Here is a 22,677-nt window from a genome sequence, read left to right on the forward strand (position 1 = left end):
ACTTTGAATGCCCATATCTTGCAAATGGCTGTTGTGAATTTAATCAAATTTGCTGTGTGGCGTACCCTACCTGGTGGACAGCTATAATGCAAAAATAGTGTGCTTGGAGAAGGGGCCATGGAGCTATGCACGCATGAAAAAGCCATTTTCTTTCTTCCTGTCAATATACTCACGGTGTGGTGCGCCGGCTTTCTTGGCAGCATGACACACTACTGTGTGTCTTGATAAGTGTAATTTCAGGCCAGTTAGGAGAGTTGAAATAGTCAGCATCTGGGGGTTGCATCCCCACATTCTAGCTCCAGTAATCATCTTATACTGCTTCAAAGTAGAAACTTTAAGAAATCCTGTCTATAAAGGCCCGCTGTTGACAGTACTTGAAAACTATTGAATGGCACATGTACATGCTTAATTATGAATACTCACAGTCTCTGTTATAATACATCAGCAATAATGATAATAATTAAGTAAAAATTAATAGTGCAAAACTGTGAGGGGTTGTACGTATGTATTTATTTGTTACATTCTACCTGTATGCACACACATGGATAATAAACATTTATATCCACTGAATATTGTGTGTGATAGTGTCATACTCTAAGCTTTCAAGTGTCCATACCCAGTCCACGTAAGGAGCTCTAAATTAGGATGAGTTGTTTTAGCTTTATCATCCATATTTAACCAGTTTGCAAAGCCATCACCTATACTGACAATCAATGGTGCGGTATACGACAAATGTGGAAGAGAAGTGCTGGAGGTTTGTTGCAAAACATATTCCTGTAAGCTTCTTTCTTTTGGTATAACATCTTCATCTTTAACTGATGATCTGCTACTGACATGATTACTGATAGTGGAAAGTTCAGCCTTGGAATTCACAATTGGAAATAATTCTGCACAAATACATTTGTGAATTTCCGGTGGGAGTTTCAGGATCCTACGGACTTTTGCACAATGCATAGAATATATTTGTAGAAAAATACCACGCTCTGAGTCATACACTTCAATATTTCCAGATGAAGTTCCAACATATAATTGATTTTCATGGCCAAGCAGAGAAGTCACATTGTATCCTAAAGATGTAAATGCATGTATCAACCAATTGCATACTGAAATACTGTTTTGCTTACACAAGAGTACCACAAACATATTAAAAGAACTTTAACTTGTTAAATTGAGTTAATGGAGGGAGATAAGTACTTGTGTCGTAACATCACAGCTAGAAAGCATGGGAGAGTATATAAAGGCAATGCACCATGTATGTAGGATACCTGCATCACAGTGCTAGAGTATAGCACAGAACAGTAGGTATTAATTGGAAAGCATTATGAATGCATGCACAAAAAAAATACTGCATGTATCGTAAGGCAAGAAAATTTAGTGGTATTAAAATTTTGTGGATTGCTGAGATGTGGCAAAATTAGTAATTTTCATGGAACAATTTTTCATGGTTTAGACATCGATCTCCATACAACTTGTACAGACTGCAAAATATTTAATTGTCGTACCTGCTAAATCCATGAAAATTGTATTCCATGAAAACATCTTGCTCTACATATGGGTTGTATTCACCGTGTAGCCGGTGAAACAAAATCAGTCCCCTCCCAAAACCCACCCCATAGGACTAGGAGACTACAATGTGTAACATTTAACTGACATTTATTTAGTGTATGTACATCGTTGTATGCTTGCTTGCGTGCAACTACTGAAACCTGTGACTGTCAAAAGCATGTCAACAGCAGCTGTTACAAGCGGTAACAAGATTTTTCAACTGGTCCATAAATGAAATAAACGCCTGAGCTTTATTTAAACAAGGTAATACAATAATATGGTAACAAGAAGAATTAATTAATAACACTTTTATCAAGCAAGTTCTTATCACAACACTACACAAATTAATATCCACACATACAAGTACCTTCTTTTATTGTAATGTGGTTAATCTGAATTCTTGTGTCAGCATCCCAACACACTAGGTGAGGTCGTTGGTTGAAGGAGACCCACACATGTACCATGTTGTTTCCACTAACACTGCTAGTGAAGTAAAGACATACAATTAAGTAGCTGAATAGTGATAACTTCTCAACAGTGCAATGTAATGTGTCACTATCTTGGAAACCATCAGATGAAGATTCAAATATTACTATCTTCTTGTCACCCTGAGTAGCCCACACTTCAGTTCTTTCAGACAGATTTACAACACACATATGAATAACAGGATCATGTTTATTTAGTTTAATAACATCCACTACATGAAGACCATTTCCAATCTTATCATGAATAAACCACAGTTGTGATTTTCTCCATAGCACAATAACCACTTGCCATTCAGGAACGTGAAGCATTTCAATTACAGACAGTTTAGTTTCCAGTGAAAAGCATGCTATGTTTTGCATAGTAGGAATATGAACGACGAATAGTTTATTGCCTTCAGTATATATCCACATGTATTGGCCTACATTTATAATGGCTTGTACTTTGACTGTCTTGATTGTAGTTGAATACACCTAATAGTAAGAATTCAATAATCAACATACTGCATAAAAAAGTGGCTAATTGTACACTTACACTATAGCCCACTCGACTGTCATTATACGAAAATATTTGTAATTGACTTGCACCCTTATTAGTTTTCTGTACCATCCATATTTGAAAACAACTAGATTTCTTCATTTTAAAATCAAAAATACTTTCTTTCTGACTATTGTTCCCTATGTAGGGAGTTATCGGCAAAAGCTGATCTACATCGGGTGAGGATAGTATGGGAAAAGAAAGCAATGGATCATCTTCTGTGTAAGGTGTTATGGTGAATTTGACCTTGCTAACATCCATGATGTCAACATCCAATGAATGGATATGATTGCAATCAACCTGACATTGACAAAGAGCAGTCATCTTCCCTTCTTCGAGATGGTACACAGCTCTTAAGGATTCAAACTCTGGAAGTTTACACCATTCCACTACCTGAGATATTTTTGGTCGTTTGCTAGGATTGTGCTCCCAGCAAATATTCATAACTTTTTGAATAAGGTATGGTGACCATATTCCCTGTACACAAATATGTATGTCACCAGAATGATAGATAGATACACAGCTCACTTTGACAGGCAGAGCAGGTCTCTTCCGTTTAGTTACATACATATTCAGGTTAGCATCAGGGTCAATTTTAAATGATTTCTCAAATGGCATTTTCAAGCTGATCAATTCATATACAGTCATCCCATAGGAGAAGACATCAATCTATTTCACACAAATGACAATATACAAATTAAGTTGCACGTACAGTAGACCCTTGGTTATCCGAACCCCAATGTGTCTCAGGCAATGGTAATAGTGGTCAAAAAAGTGACTTGTTTGGGTAACTGAAGCCCATATATTAAAATACAGAGCTCTGTTGAAATACTCTAATAGAACATAAAATTGTACTCAAATACTCTAATAGAACAGTCATTTCCAATTTCAGATAAATGAGGGTCAGATAACTGAGGGTGTACTGTATACATGTAGCTACCTTGTCAGCTTGCAGAAAGTTTCTCCCAAGAAGCACCTCAGGAGCAATATATCCAGGTGTACCACTGATGTTACTGGTTCTGATTTCATATGCTGTGCTGGACACTCTGCTAATTCCATAATCAGTGATTTTCAACCACACATCGTGGTTAACTTTGGAGAAGTTAGGTAGTGGAAATTTCCACACCAAAATATTATCCGATTTCAAATTAAAGTAAATTACATGTTTCTGATGCAAGAAGGCCAATGCTGATGCTATCTGTATTAGTAAAACATATGCTACAATTTAGCAATGAATTTCCACCATATGCATCTTCTCAGAAGTCAAGAGTTTTATGCATGCATATACATACCAGAAAAATCCCTTATCATAGTACAGTAGTACTGTATAGTAGGGATCATGGTGGTTCAAGCAGTTCGAGCCACCCTAAAACTTTTTTTCCCCAGGAAAGATGGACTGCCCTTGCCTAGCTACTCTAAAATTAGCCTCATTTTCCCTTCATGACAGCTTGGCAGTTTTATTGGTTAGGCAGAATCAAGCCCAAAATGCCTTCAGGGTCACCTTAAACCCTTCCAAGTTCCAACAAGTATTTTAATAGATAAACGTGATTGCAAATTTAGACATATCTTGACATTTCCTTTTGAAGTTATCTTGATTATCTAGATAAATGAAACAAATATTTTAGTTAATTGCCAATAATGTAACCAGTAAAGTGAGCAAATTACAGTTTGAAGAGTATAATTATATTTAAAAAGGTTAGTTTTAACACTGCTCAAGTGGTGGGAGAGTTGGAGGTCTAGACCATCTTTGGCATACAAGTAATTTCATGGAAGTATACTAATATTATCTGGACAAATAAACCTTATTATCCCTATCTCAATAAGTTCTACAATATCTCAATAATTGGATATATCTACACCCTATATTTTAATCTGAATTTTTTGCTGACTGATTGCCCGACTGATTAAACTAACTGAAACCTCCAGCTAAGCATAACTTGACCATAGAAAATGCTACAAGCTTGATTTCGATATTGTTTTGGCCCGAGACATGCATTTTGCCAACTGTAGCAGCTACAATGCAAACATAATGGACTTACTTTTGTTCTCCTTTGTGTCCCATTACTTTCTCCACTACCAAGTAGATACTGATTTGTGGTATGGCTTTAGTGGTGATTATTCCAATAATTTTCAGTGACTGGATTGATTACAGAGGTGCTTCTCATATTTTCCTTTCACTTATATTCCATATATGATAGTTGGGGCATGCATTTGGAATTTTTATAATGCGTCTGGCACTATCCTTGAGTTGAGGTGTATATGTGCTGGTTCACCAGTAATGAATTATCTAATCAAAAACAGCCAAGCTGTAAAAAAAGGTGCGGCCCCCATAAAGGCCATGGTGAAAAAAGATGTGAAATCCAAGGTGGCGGCCAAGAAATGGCTGTGATGGTAGGTTAATGGTAAAAGTTTCAACAACAACAATTCAGGTGAATTTGGTGCCGCTTGGTCTTGGCACAAAATTCACCTGAATTGTCGTTATTAAAATTTTTACCATTAACCTACCATCACAGCCATTTCTTGGCCGCTACCTTGGATTTCACATCTTTTTTCACCATAGCCTTTCTCAGGGCTGCACTCCTTTTTTACAGCTTGGCTGTTTTGGATTAGATTTCACTTCTTTTTGTATTTGTATACCCAAAAGCCGGCCTATGGCCGGCTTTAGGGCTTTTTAACTTATCATTTTTTTTTCTTTACTACAGGAAGAAGAAAAGATGAAGCAGGGTGATTTCTTTGTAGCTGACCTCTCTGCAAGGTGATCCTTCTAGCTGATCTCTCTACCAGATGACTTGTTTGTAGCTGAACTCTCTACAGGGTGATTTGTTTGTAGCTGAGCTCTCTACAAGGTAACTTCTTCTAGCTGATATTCTACAGGGTGATTTGTTTGTAGCTGAATTCTCTACAGGGCGATTTTTTTTGCAGCTAAACTGCTGAACTCTCCACAATGTAACTTCTTCTAGCTGAACTCTCTACAGGTGGCTTGTTTCTAGCTGATCTCTCAACAGGGTGACTTGTTTCTAGCTGAACTCTCTACAGGGTGATTTGTTTGTAGCTGAGCTCTCTACAAGGTAACTTCTTCTAGCTGATCTTTCTACAGGGTGATTTGTTTGTAGCTGAACTCTCTACAAGGTAACTTCTTCTAGCTGATCTTTCTACAGGGTAATTTGTTTGCAGCTGAATTCTCTACAGGGCAATTTGTTTGCAGCTGAACTCTCTACATGGTAGTTTCTTTGTAGCTGAACTCTCTACAATGTAACTTCTTCTAGCTGAACTCTCTACAGGGTAACTTGTTTGTAGCTGAACTCTCTACAGGGTGATTTGTTTGTAGCTGAACTCTCTACAAGGTAACTTCTTCTAGCCGATCTTTCTACAGGGTGATTTGTTTGTAACTGAATTCTGTACAGGTGATTTGTTTGCAGCTGAACTCTTTACAGAATGGTTTCTTTGTAGCTGAACTCTCTACAAGGTAACTTCTTCTAGCTGATGTCACTACAAGGTCACTAGTTTGTAGCTGAATTCTCTACAGGGCGATTTGTTTGCAGCTGAACTCTCTACATGGTAGTTTCTTTGTAGCTGAACTCTCTACAATGTAACTTCTTCTAGCTGAACTCTCTACAGGGTGACTTGTTTGTAGCTGAACTCTCTACAGGGTGATTTGTTTGTAGCTGAACTCTCTACAAAGTAACTTCTTCTAGCTGATCTTTCTACAGGGTAATTTGTTTGTAGCTGAATTCTCTACAGGGCGATTTGTTTGCAGCTGAACTCTCTACATGGTAGTTTCTTTGTAGCTGAACTCTCTACAATGTAACTTCTTCTAGCTGAACTCTCTACAGGGTGACTTGTTTGTAGCTGAACTTTCTACAGGGTGATTTGTTTGTAGCTGAACTCTCTACAAAGTAACTTCTTCTAGCTGATCTTTCTACAGGGTAATTTGTTTGTAGCTGAATTCTCTACAGGGCGATTTGTTTGCAGCTGAACTCTCTACATGGTAGTTTCTTTGTAGCTGAACTCTCTACAAAGTAACTTCTTCTAGCTGAACTCTCTACGGGTGGCTTGTTTCTAGCTGATCTCTGTACAGGGTAACTTGTTTCTAGCTGAACTCTCTACAGGGTGATTTGCTTGTAGCTGAACTCTCTACAAGGCAACTTCTTCTAGCTGATCTTTCTACAGGGTAATTTGTTTGTAGCTGAATTCTCTACAGGGCGATTTGTTTGTAGCTGAACTCTCTACATGGTAGTTTCTTTGTAGCTGAACTCTACAATTGTGACCGAATTTGACAAAACAAGGCTTCCACACACATCCACTTTTATGACTTTGATGGACCATAACTCAATGTAGGAGTATGCCATATACTTCAAATTTTGACCTTGTATTTTACAATGCTATGGAAGAATTGTGTGAAACTTTCAGGTCAATAGCTTATTGAGTAGTCAAGTTAAAGTTGCTTAAAGTCAGAAAAGTGGATGTGTATGGAAGCCTTGTTTTGTCAAATTTGGTCACAATTTAACTTCTTCTAGCTGAACTCTCTACAGGATGACTTGTTTCTAGCTGATCTCTGTACAGGGTGACTTGTTCCTAGCTGAACTCTCTACATGTGATTTGTTTGTAGCTGAACTCTCTTACATGGTGGTTTCTTTGTAGCTGAACTCTCTACAAAGTGACTTCTTCTAGCTGATCTATCTACAGGATGACTTGTTTCTAACTGAACTCTCTACAGTGTGATCTGTTCATAGCGGAACTTTCTACTGGGTGATTTGTTTGCAGCTAAACTCTTTGCATGATTGTTTCTTTGTAACCGAACTCTCTACAAAGTAACCTCTTCTAGCTGATCTCTCTACAGGATGATTTGTTTCTAACTGAACTCTCTACAGTGTGATTTGTTCATAGCAGAATTTTCTACTGGGTGATTTGTTTGCAGCTAAACTCTTTGCATGATTGTTTCTTTGTAACTGAACTCTCTACAAGGTAACTTCTTCTAGCTGATCTCTCTACAGGCAATTTGTTTGTAGCTGAATTCTCTACAGGGTGATTTATTTGAGCTGAACTCTCTACATGATGGCTTCTTTGTAGCTGAACTCTCTATTAGGTACCTTCTTCTAGCTGATCTGACTACAGGATGACTTGTTTGTAGCTGAACTCCCTACAGAATAACTTGCAATGTAATATAATTCCATAATGGAGTAAATTATAAATGTAGCTGAATGCTCTATTAGGGTGACTGTTTTATTAGAGTATCTCGATCTCGCATGTGCTACACGTAGTTGGCTTTGGAATAATAACTCGGTGGTTTGTAATCCGATTCTTCTGTACTACTGCAAGGACTTTCTATGTTAATTATTCCAGCTACACACCGATTTTCAGCTCACTGCTCTGAGCGGTTTGCCTGGTAGGCGTGAAAACTAATAGTTTGTTTATTCATAAAAATCGATTGCGTAATTTTGACACAGGTTGGGTTTTGTGTCATATCTCTATGGTCTTTAACTGGATCCCTTTCAAACCACAAAAAGGCACTCCTACGATAGTTACTCCATCTACATAACAATTTTCAGCTCATTCCTTCAAGCGATTTACCCTGTGGGCGTGACAGACCTTTGACCTAATTTTATGCAAATAATCGGTCATAACTCCGTGAATGTTCATTGGATTCCTACCACACTTGGTAATGAGATTCACCTTAATGAGCCCTTTAAGTGTGCCAAATTTCAGCCCGATTGGAGCATGCATTCGTGTTTTATGGCGGATTTTGCAAAGTGTGCGAAAAGAAGAAGTAGAAGAAGAAAAAAACGAAGAAAAAAAAACCCAGACCCGAATAATCTGTAAAGCAGGACCTGGATGAACTGACTCGGTTTAACATTGTTACTAAATAAACTATATTCATTGACTTACACATTGCTATATAGTTTGCTGTGAGTTGCTCTCTCTGATCGATATCAACAGCAAGTCACGTACGCGTGTGTTTTTGGTGCAACCGGCGACCACATGTATTCGAATAGTTTGATGCAATATACAGTGATATGGAAGCCGTATTGTAGTCTATTAACACTCAGCGGTAGAACCTTGACTGATGGCCATGGTAAAGAAGGATAAAAGGTAAGACAATAGCACAAGCATTGTATGCTTATCAATATACCAAAGGTTTTTTCTTAAGCGAACTAGAAATGCTTCTGCAAAAAGATTAGGGCTGTAGCTGTAGCCACTTTTCCGCTACGCTTGGCTGAAGGTGTCAGGCAGGCAGGCAGTAGAAAATTCTGTTGAATAATTTTTTTTCTAAATTCTGTACCAACTTGACGCAAACATTTCGGGTCGATCTGAAGACACTTTTGGGCTTTTTTCGGAAGCATGTCGTTGTGAGGAAAAATTGTGGCAGGTTTTTGGGTTATATTATATCACGGATCGCCCCCACACCTTCGATGTCCCTAATATACAGTACTATCATACTGTATGATACACTCAATTTTTAAATTTTCTGTTTTTTAGTTATAACATATATCAAGACACACGGTAGTGTGTCGTGCGGCCCAAGAAGCCGGCGCGCCACACCGTGAGTATATTTACAGGAAGAAAGTAAACGTGATTTTCACACCTCTGTAGCTCCGTGATTCCTTATCCGATTGAAACCAAAGTTGCTACAGAAGTGCCGGCTAGGTAGGGGAGTCCACATTCCAAATGTGAAGAAAATTGCTCCAGCCATTTCCGAGATACAAGCGGTCAAAGTTTGACCCCACGTGCTAAATTAAATGTGGACATGTTACTACACATCATAGCGTAGCTCTGCTTCTTTCGTGAGCCACGCTCACTTATGTAAATTACAGTCTGTAGATATATGGTAGCCACGTCCATTCATCAGTGTGTAGGTATGCACGAATCCACACCCACTTACGTAAATTACTGTCTGTAGACATATGGTAGCCACACCCATTCATCAATCCTTAGGTATGCACGAATCCACGTCCATTATTGTCTGCAGGCTTATGTAGAGCCACGCCCACAGATCAGTTGTTATTGTATGAGTCATAATCTAGTATAATAGTGTTGTGAGTAACTCAGCAGATATTTAGTGGTCATGAGCTTGTAAAAAAACTTCACAAACAAGTACAAGAAAAAATTAGGAATTTAAATTAGATTAGGGACAGTGTATAATGCTGCAATAAAAAGTACTGGATCGGAGTAGTACGTAATGTTCAAATACTGTAAAACAATAAGAAGTGAACATCCCTACTATACATTGAGTGTAGCACAGTAGGGATATTCACTTCTTATTGTTTTACAGTATTTGGACATTACATACTACTCTGATCCAGCTTGTTTTAGCACTTTTTATTGCAGCACTATACACTGTCCCTACTCTAATTTAAAATTCCTAATTTTGTTCTTATACCGATATGATTCTTACTGAAGTGTAAAAATATTTCTAGTTTTTCCTTGCTTTTTTTGCAATATATAATTTGAAGTTTGCACAATGAAATTATGCATGCATGTATAGCAATGAATGCTAGTATATAGCAATCACTGCGATAAAAAGTACTAAAACGGTGAGTTATTCGAATCTATAAAACTGAAAAGCCATTTGTCTGTCTACAGTTCATTTTGAAATTATGCAGTTATATCTCACAAGTTGCTGCATGGTTTAGTACGTGCCAATTTAAATGCTCATCATTTGATAACATATGTTATGGCCAAATATGCTGAGGTTCATTGACGACGGTTTCTGAAACACTGGGGTGCAGAGTAAAATTCAGTGGATTTCTTTACTGAAACATGCTACATAAATATGACCGTGCGTTTACAGGTAATCGTTACAAGGAACCTATAGAGAGTATGTTTTTATTTCATGGTTGAAGCAAGTAGTAAAAGAAGATCCAAAGCTGGCTACAGGCCAGCTTTGGAGTATACATATATACAAAAAGAAGTGATATCTATGCCAAAACAGCCAAGCTGTGGAGAAAGGGTGCAGCCCCAGGGTGAAAAAAGATATGAAATCCAAGGTGGCAGCCAAGAAATGGCTGTGATGGTAGGTTACTGGCAAAAATTTCAACTATGCCAATTCAGGTGAATTTTGACAGGTGGCACCAATTGTTATTGAATCTTGCCATTAACTTACTATCACACCCATTTCTTGGCCACCACCTCGGATTTTACATCTTTTTTCACCCTGGGGCTGCACCCTTTCTCCACAGCTTGGCTGTTTTGATATGTGTGACATATTTTTAATAATAAAAACATTGCTTACCTGAGTCATAGATTTACATAGTACAGATGATGCAAGAGCCATATCAGCAGCTCTATATTCCTTGATGATAGTATGCAGACTTCCAAGAGGAGCTAGCTCAATTAACAACATAAATGGATTAGTACTCACACCACATAACTGGGTTAAGTTCTCATGATGTAGTGTAGAGAGAAAGGACACTTCTTTCCTAATCATTTGGTAACTTTTAAGTGATACTGTGTAATTATTCAGGTAATCATTCAATGTTGCTGTTTTAATTTGTGAATCAGCCATCACTTTGACTGCAACTAACTGTCGCTAAACACAGATACATACATGTGTTTAGCATTACCACAACTGCAACTCCTATACTTACAGACTTCACTAACTCTCCTCTAAGAACCAAGGCAGAGCCACCCATTCCAAGTACTTTCTCCTTATCAATATTAAGTGGCATATCAGGACCACATACAATATGTTGCACATCCTTAAATGCCTAAGTGATTGGAAAACAGCAACATTTATTTGGCATATGCCTCACCACAATGTACTTACTATATCAGGTGCACACAATTCAATGGAAAATTTTCCATGATGTTGACACACTGGTGATTCATTGTTAGAATACAGTTGGAGTAACTGTTTGAAGCTAAAGCAGAAAATGTTGTGTTGTAGTTCATTATGATAAAGAACAATATGGTCAGTATAAGTAAACTGGTATGCTACTTCTCCTTGTTGTGTGCAATGGTAGCAGGGGATGTAAGACTCCACTTCCCCAGATGTGAGGTGTTCAAGAGTTGCAGGAAACCATTCTTCTAACTCTAGGATGAGTTGTTCAATTAAAACTATAAGCTTTGTATTAAGGCTTAAAACTGTTTCACATGATAAGCAATGGTCCATGTTAGAACTGTTTTCATGCAGTTCAATAAACTTATTAGTATAAAGAGATAAGAAAATTCTACAGTTTTTATATCGAACAATCAATTCTCCATCCTTCAATGTATAGTTAGCTTCATGCTTGAGTTCTAGCCATGTAGTCTTCTTGTATACAATTGCTATACCAGACTGCCATAGGCTCCACAAAGAATATTTGCCAGAATATTGGCTTGCTGGTATGAGTTTCAACATAATCTCATGTATTTCACTATCTGACACAATCCTGTGTAGCAGTCTTGACCAGAACCCATCTGGTATAAATGATGATAACCAAATGCGAGAAAGTGTTGGATAAAAAATAGCATTACTTTGTTCAGCTTTACAAGTGGTAAGATGATTTGTGTAAGCGGAATAAGGTGAAAGCAAGTCAGTAGATTTTTCAAAAGATATTGAATTCAACAAACTAACATTGTAAAAATTATTACTAGTAGGTAGTGTATTGTGATGTACTATGGTCAAGTAACTACTTTCTTCACAGTTAAGATGAGGTTCTGGACTTGCCATCTTGTATCGACCATCTTTGGGTGGAAAATCAGCTAGTACCATAATGTAACTATCGCTATCCTCCTCATCAGTTGATTGTTGTTCATCAACAACATAAACGTCATCATGATCATCAACATCACCATGATCATCAACAACATCAATATGATCACAATCATCAACTACATCATGTAATAAAGACCCAACATTCTGACTAAACCTATTCTCAGTATTTGTAGTGCTTCTGCCAAAATCAAGGGAAATGTTATTATCAATAGGTACAGACGACAAGGTGCTAGGAAGAAGTGATGGAACAAAATACAATGATTCTCCTAATTTCATTACGATATCATAAACCGCAAGCAACTCCAAAACTTCACCATAATGGCTATGTGAAAATTGCTGGCACCATTTTAAAATAATCTTTGAAACTATCCCTATACACATAAGCAGTTACATACATTTGAGTGAAAGGAAGTGAAAAACAGTGTTATGTTTGTCATACAGAACAGTTTTTTGCAACCACCATGTTATATGCGTGACTATAGTGCTATATGGAGGTAGTATAGTGCTGTGTGCTAGTATCTGAAGTATGATGTGCATATATGTTGCCTAGACAACACCATAAAATAAACAAATTACTAAAGACTATGCAGTTACTTACCATTGCTAGTTGGAATACAAAGTATGTCACCTACTACATCATGCAACCACTGAAGATCAATACAGAAGATATGTTTTTCCCAATTATCGGAATAGTACAAAATAGTTCCTGTAAGTAGGAAACAAGCCCAGAGATAGTAGTAGTATTTAGTAGGAAAAGTGTAGCTAATGGTACTATATATACTGATAATAATGATATACACATTGTAAATTTTTATGATATAGGTAACCTCACATAGTTGCATTACTTCATAACTCCAATATCTGCCTGCTGAAGTCTCAGACCTTACAGTAGCGGTCAACAATAATGATGACAGTCAACAATTCAATTTAATTTACTAGTCACAGCATTTGTATGATACCCTAACAGTGAAAATATTCTTGGACAACCTTCCCAATTACTAAACTGTACGGCTTATCTTGCTACCTCAATGTCTAAACAATCAGGTGACCAATTGACCTAGTTACATAGTTTGGGCTTATGTTAAATAAACAGACACCATCTGGTTCTTGACATTAACTCCTTGTCACCACCAGGACTAGCAATCCTATGTCCCATTCTCTAATGGCAACCCCATAAGATCCCAACTCTAAAATGTTAGCTGTACAGTCAAACCTCTCTAATCCAACACTCAATGGGAGCCATAAATTTTGCTGGATCAAGGAGCTTGTTGGATTATCAAGTCACCTCTGTAATCCGACATTGTACAATATCTAGAATTATGTCTGATTATGCAGGTAAAACGGATCACACGATGTTTTAAACATGAATCAATTTTAGAATTTGCATATATTACAGCTTTTTCTGTTATTATCAACCAATTAAATGCTTTGGGTGCTAAAAATTATTTTCTGATTGTTTTTTAATGCTGCTATTATTTGTGTCAGATTACAAAGGTTGAAAACAATGTATTTCCAAGTCTAGGAAATCAAATTTTGTGTAGGATCACAGAGTACAAAGGTGTCAGATTACAGAGGTTATTTTCTATACAAAAAAGATATTTTGGTCAGTTTAGAGAGGATTCTGGATTAAGCAGGTGTGAGGCTTGACGATATGAAATTCCTGGGACCTGGAATCCTAGGAACATGCATGCAACCTGCCAGAGACCCTCCAATATAGTAGCCCCAAAATGATGTGACTTAAATATAAAAAGGTAAACAGGCAGTTTTTGATTCACTAGTACATAAGCATATTTCACTTTACCTTGATAATGTAAATAATGAAATACTTCTTTCAAATCACCTTCTGAAGTCCAAGATGGCATGAAATAATAACTAAAAAAGTATAAACGCATAATATACATGCATTTTTACTGTGTGGATTACCAAAACTCTTCAAGTGTTAAAATTGGAACCATCTTAGACTTCCTCATATCTGCTGCCTTAGAGAGGACATCTTGATTTAGTTCCAGATATGACTCTGGCATCTTTTGCTGGAGTAAGGCACTAGGGTCTTCTGGTGACTTATTTGGCTGATACAGCACTACAAAATGTATATATTTCAATCATATACAAGTGGAAGATTAGTCATCAGACTGTGATTAACAACTGTTTTAAGATTTTTTGCCAATCAAATTGAAGACAAATGACTTATTTGCTAATTCCCAGAGATTATGCATTGCATTCGCTCAGAATTTTTTTACATTTACTGCTGCTCACTGGTGGAATGCAATACCACCTTCCCATCATCAAAAAAGACCTCCGCTACCAGCAATTCCGCCATCATTATCATGCATATTTACTTAACATTTAGTTTATGTTTGTTGTCTGTTTTGTACTTGAGTTTTGGTTTTGCATTATGTGTTCGGTTGTTGTTTGTATATTGTGTGTTTAGCTAATTTTTGTACTGTGTATTTTTAGTGTTACTGTCACTCCTGCAAAGAAGAACGGCTCTAGTCGATTGTGTGGAGTTAAAACAATAAATCAAACCAGTATACAATGGTCCACTGGTGATAAATGATGATTACAAAAAAGTAAACAAATGAATGCAAGGAAATATAGAAAGAGCAGGGGTCATAGAAATAATAGCAATGAAACAATTGAGGTCATATACACCTGGTGAACATTCATATCCAGACAGGCTGTATATGAATTAGTATAACTGTGGGTATATAGATGACCTCTTTTGCTTCATTGCTTTGTTTCTATGACCCCTATTCAAAATTGAAATTTTATATATAATTATTACGTTAAAGTATTGCCATGGGTGCTATATAAACCATGAGGAACAAGATCACGTGCTTCACTATCACAATCAAGGCAATGCTTTAATGATGTATGAATAGACTGAAAGCTCAACACACAAAACACGTTAACATGGCTATACCATTTGTACTACAGTGAAACCTGTCTAATCTGGTCACTGTATAATAAGGTCCCCAAATGTGTCTTTTGTGTACAAAGTGACCTGCCTAATGCTTAATGAAGCCACCAGCTTAATAAGGTCGGGAAATTTTTGCCTAAAGGTGACCAGAATAGGTATGCAAGTTTCACTGTACTTGTACACTTTTGATGTGTTAATTACATTGCTGGTGCTCCACCCTCCTTGTAATGCATATAAGTGAATCAAATAAGTGATATAAAATATAACTTCTGAACAATGCAACCTCATAAACTTCAGTAATTTTAGTCCACATAGCTACTAATTACTGAGTTCAGTATTATGATTGCAAACCAGCTGTCATAGGGGTTGTTGACATAGCTGCTCATGCTTTACTGTCATTAGAACTTTAGAAGTGTAATACAACTTGACAACTATATAGTCCTCTTCATACCTTAACGTACTTAGTGGAAAATAAAGCATGTGATCCACACAGAGTTCTGTACAGCACATATTTTACACACATGCATGTTTAGTATAACCGTAACTATCCCTTACTTTTCCCTTTATTCAAGAACAAATGAATTGATACATAATAAATTTCTTTCCTCAGTTGCTTGCAGGCACTATTTATTTTTAGTCTTTGAGCTGTACTGCTCACAAAAGTGACTGCAGCAATGATGGGATAGATAGAAGAGTCACAGTATAGTTCATCAACTAATTCCTTTAAACCACTGGTGTTCTTAACATTGACCTGATCAAGATGAGTGCCAACTACAATAACTGGACATCCTGGTGCATGTACCTGAAATAAACAAGACAAAATTAGATATCCTGTGAGTGTTTTCTCTATGTGAGACTCTAATGATGTACAGTAAATGATGCAAATCTCCACATGTAAAAATGGTTAACAAATATAATGGCAGCTACACATGTCATAACTCAACACATGCACACACACACACATACCATCATACACACACACAGATAATATAATACATGCATGTAGAGACTAACTTGTATATTTTTTAGTAAAGTTTCTAATTCCTTGACTCCTCTTTCACTATCCAACAAACTAAATACTACCAAGTACAATGCTTTCTTAGAATAAAAACAATATTGAGTAGAACTGATAACATCCTAAACACACTACACCTGTTAACATTTTATTTGCATCAGATTATCATTACCTGATTAAAATCCCATAAAGTGAAATTGACTGCTTCGTCAGAAGATGATGGAGCATACACCCAATCAATTTTCAAATGAGTTGACCATGGTGTTTGAAACATAGCTTGTCTCTTTTTTGTTATTTTGTTAATTAGAGTAGACTTGCCAGTTTTAGGATTTCCAAAGACCATTACCCTCAAACAGCGATTCTTCATTAATCTATGTACATTACATGCAACATAAACAAGTTGATGCTGTTCTACCTATAAAAACTAGTCACCTAGTTAATGCTATATCCATACAAAACATCCAAGTTGTGAAAACAAGGTGGTCTTCAAAAGCCTGAGTGAAAAAAGTTGTGAAATCAAAGGTGGCACATCATTGCAGCCATTTCTTGGCTGACATCTTTGATTCACAACCTTTTTTCATTCAGGCTTTTGAAGGCTGTAGCCTCTGAGTCAGCTTGGTTCTTTTTGGTATAGATATAGTAAAACACTTCACTGCACAATACGTTTCTGTATTAGCTATTGGTAAGTCTTCCTCATGAAAGAGGGTGGTTACTTACTGGCAGGCCCTGATTGATGGGTGTGTCTCTCAGTGTGACTGGCTGAAACACAGGCACTGTTATTGGAGAAACTAAACTTATTGTGTACAGCAACAACACAACTGTTAATGTTTTCAAAAGTAGTCACAAGAGTAGAACTAGTCCTCTGCACGATAAATTTGACTACTTACAGTAACAACAATCCTGCACAAAAAACTGGATGATTTTTATCCTGGGTACTAGCCTATATCTATGCCATTGGCCAGCTGTGGGTGCATGTCTCGTTTAAAAATCACATAGATAGTTTACAGTGCTGTAAAAGTAAAGTATACTAGTATATTAAAAATTATAAATTTAAAAATAAAGTAGGAATCCAAACGATAAAAAGTAGTGAAACAAGAGAAGAACAATGGTAGCTATTACAGCATAGCTCGGTGGGAAATCCCTACTTTGACATGATATAGCCATTATTTTGTGTTCAATGCCAAAGTAGGAATTTCCCACCGAGTTATGCTGTAATAGCTACCATTGTTCTTCTCGTTTCACTACTTTTTATTGTTTGGATTCCTACTTCATTTTTAAATTTATAATTTTTAATATACTAGTTTGTTTAGTTTTTTTGTTAAGGCATACAGCTAGCTATATGAGTATAAACATGTGACTGTTCTATTAGGGTGACTGCTGTGTTAGAGTATCTCGAGGCAGCTTGCAAGATGTCCTCTTACCAAAAAGGTGCATGGTTTCGATTAATTATTAGAGTATGTTGAGTCAGCCTTCCAAATTGAAGGTGTGTGGTCACTGAAATACAGCTAGTGCAAAAGGGGTGTGTCATCGTGGTTTCAATCGATAATGCGTAGAATGAAGAATGGGCGTGATCTTGTGACCTATTGTGAAGCTATCTAGTACCAGTACCTCCGTACAGTACCCTCTGTCATAGATTATATCAGTAAGGAATATAATCTATTCCTTCGTAAGCGTCTTAAATAATCTTGTGGCGTCTATTATGCTGTTTAAAGAAAGTGTTGATACGGAAAATTAACACCTCAGTATGGTTTCGTTGGATGAAGAAGAAGACAAGCAGCCTGATTGAAGATAAAAGAAAAGACAAGGCGCAGAGGGCACACACTCGTCGGAACCCCAAAAGGCACATCCCACTGGTGAGTTTGTTATTGTGGCGTAAAATGGTGGCCGTGCACTGCTTCGTTTGGGCTCTAGGCTAGCGACTGTGGTCAGGCAGTGAGGAAAAAATTCGAGTTTTGGCGATTTAAAAAAAAAATTAATATCCTGCCACCTGTAAGCGTTTTGTTGTGTTTACTGCTGTTTTATGTGCTATATGGACTAGTACTATTCCGTAAAGGTGATTTTCGTCTCGTAAGATATCTCTAGGATGATTTTTAAAGGCAGAATTTTTGGCGGTGTGCGAAAATTTCACCTGGATTCCTACTTAAACGGTACGACTGTACCGTTTGATACACTCATTAATTATATGTTGAAACTTTGGTATATGCAGCATACACTTACTTTTGCATTCGTGACTTCATGTACGCCAATATTGTTGGAGTTGTCATTTTGTGGTACTCATAAGGTGAATCCCTTAAACTCGGCAGGTTATCTAACTTTAGCTCAATAAGTGACTCATGTAGCAGAGAAAGTTGCATTGGAATTGACTCTAAGTGCAGATTATCATTTAACTTCAAACTATACAAATCTTTTTGGAGTTTCACATGTGGAGTAAAATCACCACGTAGATCATTGTTAGACAGATCAAGTGATTTCAGCTCAGGATAGAGAAGCAGTTCTATGCTGTTAATAATATTAACAAATTGCATTTCTTTAATCTTATTACCACTGAGGTTTAAAGATGACAGACATGGTAGAGAACTATGTGCTTTATGTGGACAACTGTTACCAGATTTAGAAGCTAGGATAATGCCAAACCTCATGATGCCACACTCCATGACATTCAGTCCTTTGAGATAAGGTGGCAGAGAACTTAAATCTAAATCTCCAATATAGTTGTAAGAAATATCAAGGTGCTGCAAATGAGTTGCAAAACATGGCAAATTACTAGGAAAACCATTCAGTTTGTTGTGCGATATATTAAATTTTGTCAATGAGCAAATAGAATCAAGTTGTTCAGTGTTTTTGTAGCTTTCATCGCTAGAAATCCTTTTGCTAATGGCAGCAAAGGATACATGTGGTATCATTGGTGGTGGTATTGTATGATCACACACTGGACTGGAAAAGTTAAGTTCACAAATTGAATTATAAGATACATCCAATTTACTGATAGTCTTTGACTGCCACAGATCCACTTGCAAAGACATTATCTCATTATATGACAAATCAACTTCTTGAACAGAAAACAATATTGCAGGCACTTCAGTTAATTTGTTATGTGATATGTTTATCATTGACAAAGTGTTGCAGTGTGTGGGAGTGGGTATCTTCACAAGACAATTATGGCTGGCATTCAACGACTGCAATTTAGGAATCTCCCAAATGACTTTAGGTAAATTACGAATAGCATTAAATTCAATATTAAGAGTTCTCAAACTCACACAATCCCAACCCCACTTAACTATTCCATCAAAATTTTCATTCTCTTCTCCAATAGGCAGTGTAGATAGATTGTTACTAGACACATCCAGGTATTTAAGTAGAGGTGTCTGGAATAAAGCTAGAGGAAGCATAGTCAATGAGTTCCTTTGCAAGTATATTTCAGTGCATTGGACAAGGTGGTTCAAAGTAACAGTTGAAAGCGGGAAATCTTTCAGATTTTTATCATTTGCTATAAACTTGGTTTGTTCATGTCGTTGATGAAACAAAAGGTTGACAATGACTTCTCCATAACCCATAAAGAAGGCAATTCGTAAACCAATATTGCTGTTTATACCTCCAGCATCAAGTAGTGTTGTTACTATTTCTGTCCTTCCCAGTGCACATGCAACAGCAAGTGGAGACAAGGACAACTGGTTAAATGGTTTGTCTACAGCAGAGATGTGACTATAGGGAACAACTGCTAACTCATCATTGCCATGTTCACATATAATTGGTAACTTTGAGTAACTGTTTAGGTAGTGACCTAAATGTTTCAACATCAGTAACATGGTCAACTTACAGGGACGAGTCATAGCCATTGTTGCTTGTGGAAATCTGTCTAGAAGCATACTTACTATTTCATTATTGCCTCCAAGTACAGCAGCATGGATAACAGAACACTTTGTTGGTATATTGCTGGTGTTAACAGCTACTAGTGATGGAGCAACTTGAAGAAAAGTTTCAACCAGTAATGGATGTAAGTACATAGAAACATGTGATAAATTTCCACATGCAACGGCAATGTAGAGCGGAGACTGACCACACAGGTCAGTAAAGGTGATATTAGTAAATTTATGTGGAAAGTCAATACACAGTCTCATGGTTCCTATTAGAACTTCTGCAAGAATTTTATCAGAAGCACTAAAAGCACAAGCAGTATGGATAGGATACCATCCTCTATACGGGAGTTTATCCTTCATCAGTAACAACTCAGGAAACTTATTAATCAGTTCAACTACTATATCATAGTGATTCCCTTCACAGGCAGCATGTAGGGGAGTCTCATTTGTATTTGTGTTAGCAGGAGGAACTTGATCTGTTTGTGATAACAGAAAAGTTACTATATCAGTCTGTCCTGCTTTACTTGCCCTATGAAGTGTTATTCAAAACGTTACCAACCTTTAGCTATTTTTTACCTGAATAAAACTGTTTGGTTAGACACTTCTGATTTCATACAAAATAATCTCTTATCTGGTGACATTGAAAAATATGTTCTTTTGAACTCATCAAGACTGACATCCTTGCCAAGAATAGAAAGTATTCCTATATCAAAGGCCAGTCAAATGTCAATGTATATAACTTCCATTGAACTTACGAGGCATATCATTCTCACAATATTCATCACCTTGAATGCCTATTATTATATACAATAACAATTTTACACTTCAGTAACCTTACCACAGTATTGCTTTATAGTGAGTCTGAAGCTCAGAGGAGAGCTGTTAGTCATATAATCCATTGGTGATTTACCATCCTTGTCTTGCTGGTACAGATCTCCTCCCCATTCAAGCAGAGTTTGTAAACATAGTGGACTAACATTCATAACTGCACAATGCACTGGTGTCTGTTGAATAACAAATGGAATAAAGTTATAATTTCACTGTTATGGATCATTACATTAATCTACAACTACATCATACAGTATGATAGTACAGTATATTTGGGTGCTTTATTAGAGTTGTTCATGACTGTTCTATTAGAGTATGTTGATCTTTCGCATTCCATTGCTTTCTTCCCTGCAGTTTCCTTCTTAGATTTCCTTTCCAAGGTTCAACCTGAGGGAGAGTCTCAAGTCTCCAAAGACCCCCACTACTCCTGTACTGCTTGCACAATCTTAAAGGTATGAAGTAAGTGACTTCCTACATGCTCTTCTGTGAGAACAGCCATTCTTTGTGACAGCCATGGATGGACAAGAGACAGTCTTTTCCTATGTGCATGGCCAAGAAAAATCTCTGCTGGAGTGTGACCAGAATGAGGAGTATTGCAATAACCAGCTAAAAATGTGGTGATTTTTGTTTCACTTGTTTGCCTTGTTCAAAGCTTGCTTTACTGACTTAAGCATACCAGTTAGGTGAGAGATGGTAGAGTGGCACTCTATGATGGGTGATACCATTGTTAGGTATGATGTAATGAAACTCTGCAGATGAAAATGGTGGCCCATTGTCATGCACCAGAAGGCCATGTGTTGCAAATAGACAATTAACAAGAGTATAAAATGGTGTAGGGAGAGTATCGAACTTTGCTATACCCAATGAAAAATGAGCCCATAAAGTAGCCCGCATATCTTTGTGTCCTCTTGTAAATCTGACTGCTGTTGATTGCCCAAATTTAACACCTTCTTAGTTTGGTCGGGTGGTCTGCATTGAATCCCTATGGCTAAAACCCCATTTAGACGTGCCTCTTTTGCTATCAGTTTCGAGAATGGCAACATAATGAAATTTCGTATTAAGATGCATGTCATGCACAAAGTTGATATCTATGGCTTTCCAGGTTAGTTGGCTTTGTCTTTTTCTTTGCACTAAGTCCCTCAGCACATTGTGCATACTTCCTCGAGTACACTGTTCTTTCACTCTGTAGCTTCAGTCTCTCAACGTGTATACGCGTGCCCACTGCACTTTATAATTAGTCACCAATCAACACAAATCACCGATTTGTTTGAACGATGTCATAGGACTTTATGGGCTCATTTCTCACAGGGTATGGCGTAGTTCAACACTCTCCCTACATCATTATAAACTCTTGACATTTATTTATGTGCTGCTGAGGTTGAACCCACTACAAACTAGTGTTGTTTTAGTTAACTATAACTAAAAGGAGTTTTAATAAGGCAAATATGTATCAGTTAACTAAAACTATAACTAAAAGCAAATCTATATTATAACTAAAACTAAATCTATAATTTAAAAAAAAACAGCAGAATAATTTACTAAAACTAAAAAGAATTGAGAAAGATAACTAAAACTATAACAAAAACTAAAACAACAAAGACAATATAACCATAACTAAATCTATAACTAAAATGAATTAAGAAGGATTATTATAACAAAAACTAAAATTAATGAAGAAACTAGCTATGACTATAACTCAAAACTCTTAACTAAAACAACACCATGTTGCACAGACCACTGCACATATATGTTCTACAGCACAGAATGAAACTGTACTGCGATATGTAGCATCCAAACA

At 36.9% G+C, this 22,677-nt stretch overlaps 1 protein-coding gene across 3 annotated transcripts in view; it reads right to left on the bottom strand.

The window, feature by feature from the left end:
* Window positions 1–427: 427 nt before the first annotated feature.
* The window catches only part of LOC136248997 (leucine-rich repeat serine/threonine-protein kinase 1-like), a 44,369-nt gene continuing 22,119 nt past the window's right edge, over window positions 428–22,677 (bottom strand). The window contains exons 3-20 of one of the 3 annotated variants that reach the window (XM_066040878.1): window positions 20,893–21,055; window positions 20,807–20,845; window positions 20,628–20,754; window positions 18,412–20,580; window positions 16,367–16,565; window positions 16,194–16,316; window positions 15,735–15,981; window positions 14,183–14,339; window positions 14,061–14,131; window positions 12,858–12,965; window positions 11,330–12,630; window positions 11,151–11,270; window positions 10,796–11,092; window positions 3,506–3,763; window positions 3,094–3,234; window positions 2,563–3,042; window positions 1,913–2,501; window positions 428–1,067 (exon numbers count right to left, since the gene is read on the bottom strand). In XM_066040878.1, the coding sequence (XP_065896950.1) occupies window positions 595–1,067; window positions 1,913–2,501; window positions 2,563–3,042; window positions 3,094–3,234; window positions 3,506–3,763; window positions 10,796–11,092; window positions 11,151–11,270; window positions 11,330–12,630; window positions 12,858–12,965; window positions 14,061–14,131; window positions 14,183–14,339; window positions 15,735–15,981; window positions 16,194–16,316; window positions 16,367–16,565; window positions 18,412–20,580; window positions 20,628–20,754; window positions 20,807–20,845; window positions 20,893–21,055 (7,062 nt within the window). In that variant the 3' untranslated portion in view covers window positions 428–594. Of the gene's footprint in view, window positions 1,068–1,912; window positions 2,502–2,562; window positions 3,043–3,093; window positions 3,235–3,505; window positions 3,764–10,795; window positions 11,093–11,150; window positions 11,271–11,329; window positions 12,631–12,857; window positions 12,966–14,060; window positions 14,132–14,182; window positions 14,340–15,734; window positions 15,982–16,193; window positions 16,317–16,366; window positions 16,566–18,411; window positions 20,581–20,627; window positions 20,755–20,806; window positions 20,846–20,889; window positions 21,056–22,677 lie in introns of all 3 variants that reach the window. The other 2 variants (XM_066040879.1, XM_066040877.1) reach the window with 2 other exon arrangements.

The sequence above is a fragment of the Dysidea avara genome, chromosome 3, assembly GCF_963678975.1.
Source record: "Dysidea avara chromosome 3, odDysAvar1.4, whole genome shotgun sequence".
NCBI classification, from domain to species: Eukaryota; Metazoa; Porifera; class Demospongiae; order Dictyoceratida; family Dysideidae; genus Dysidea; species Dysidea avara.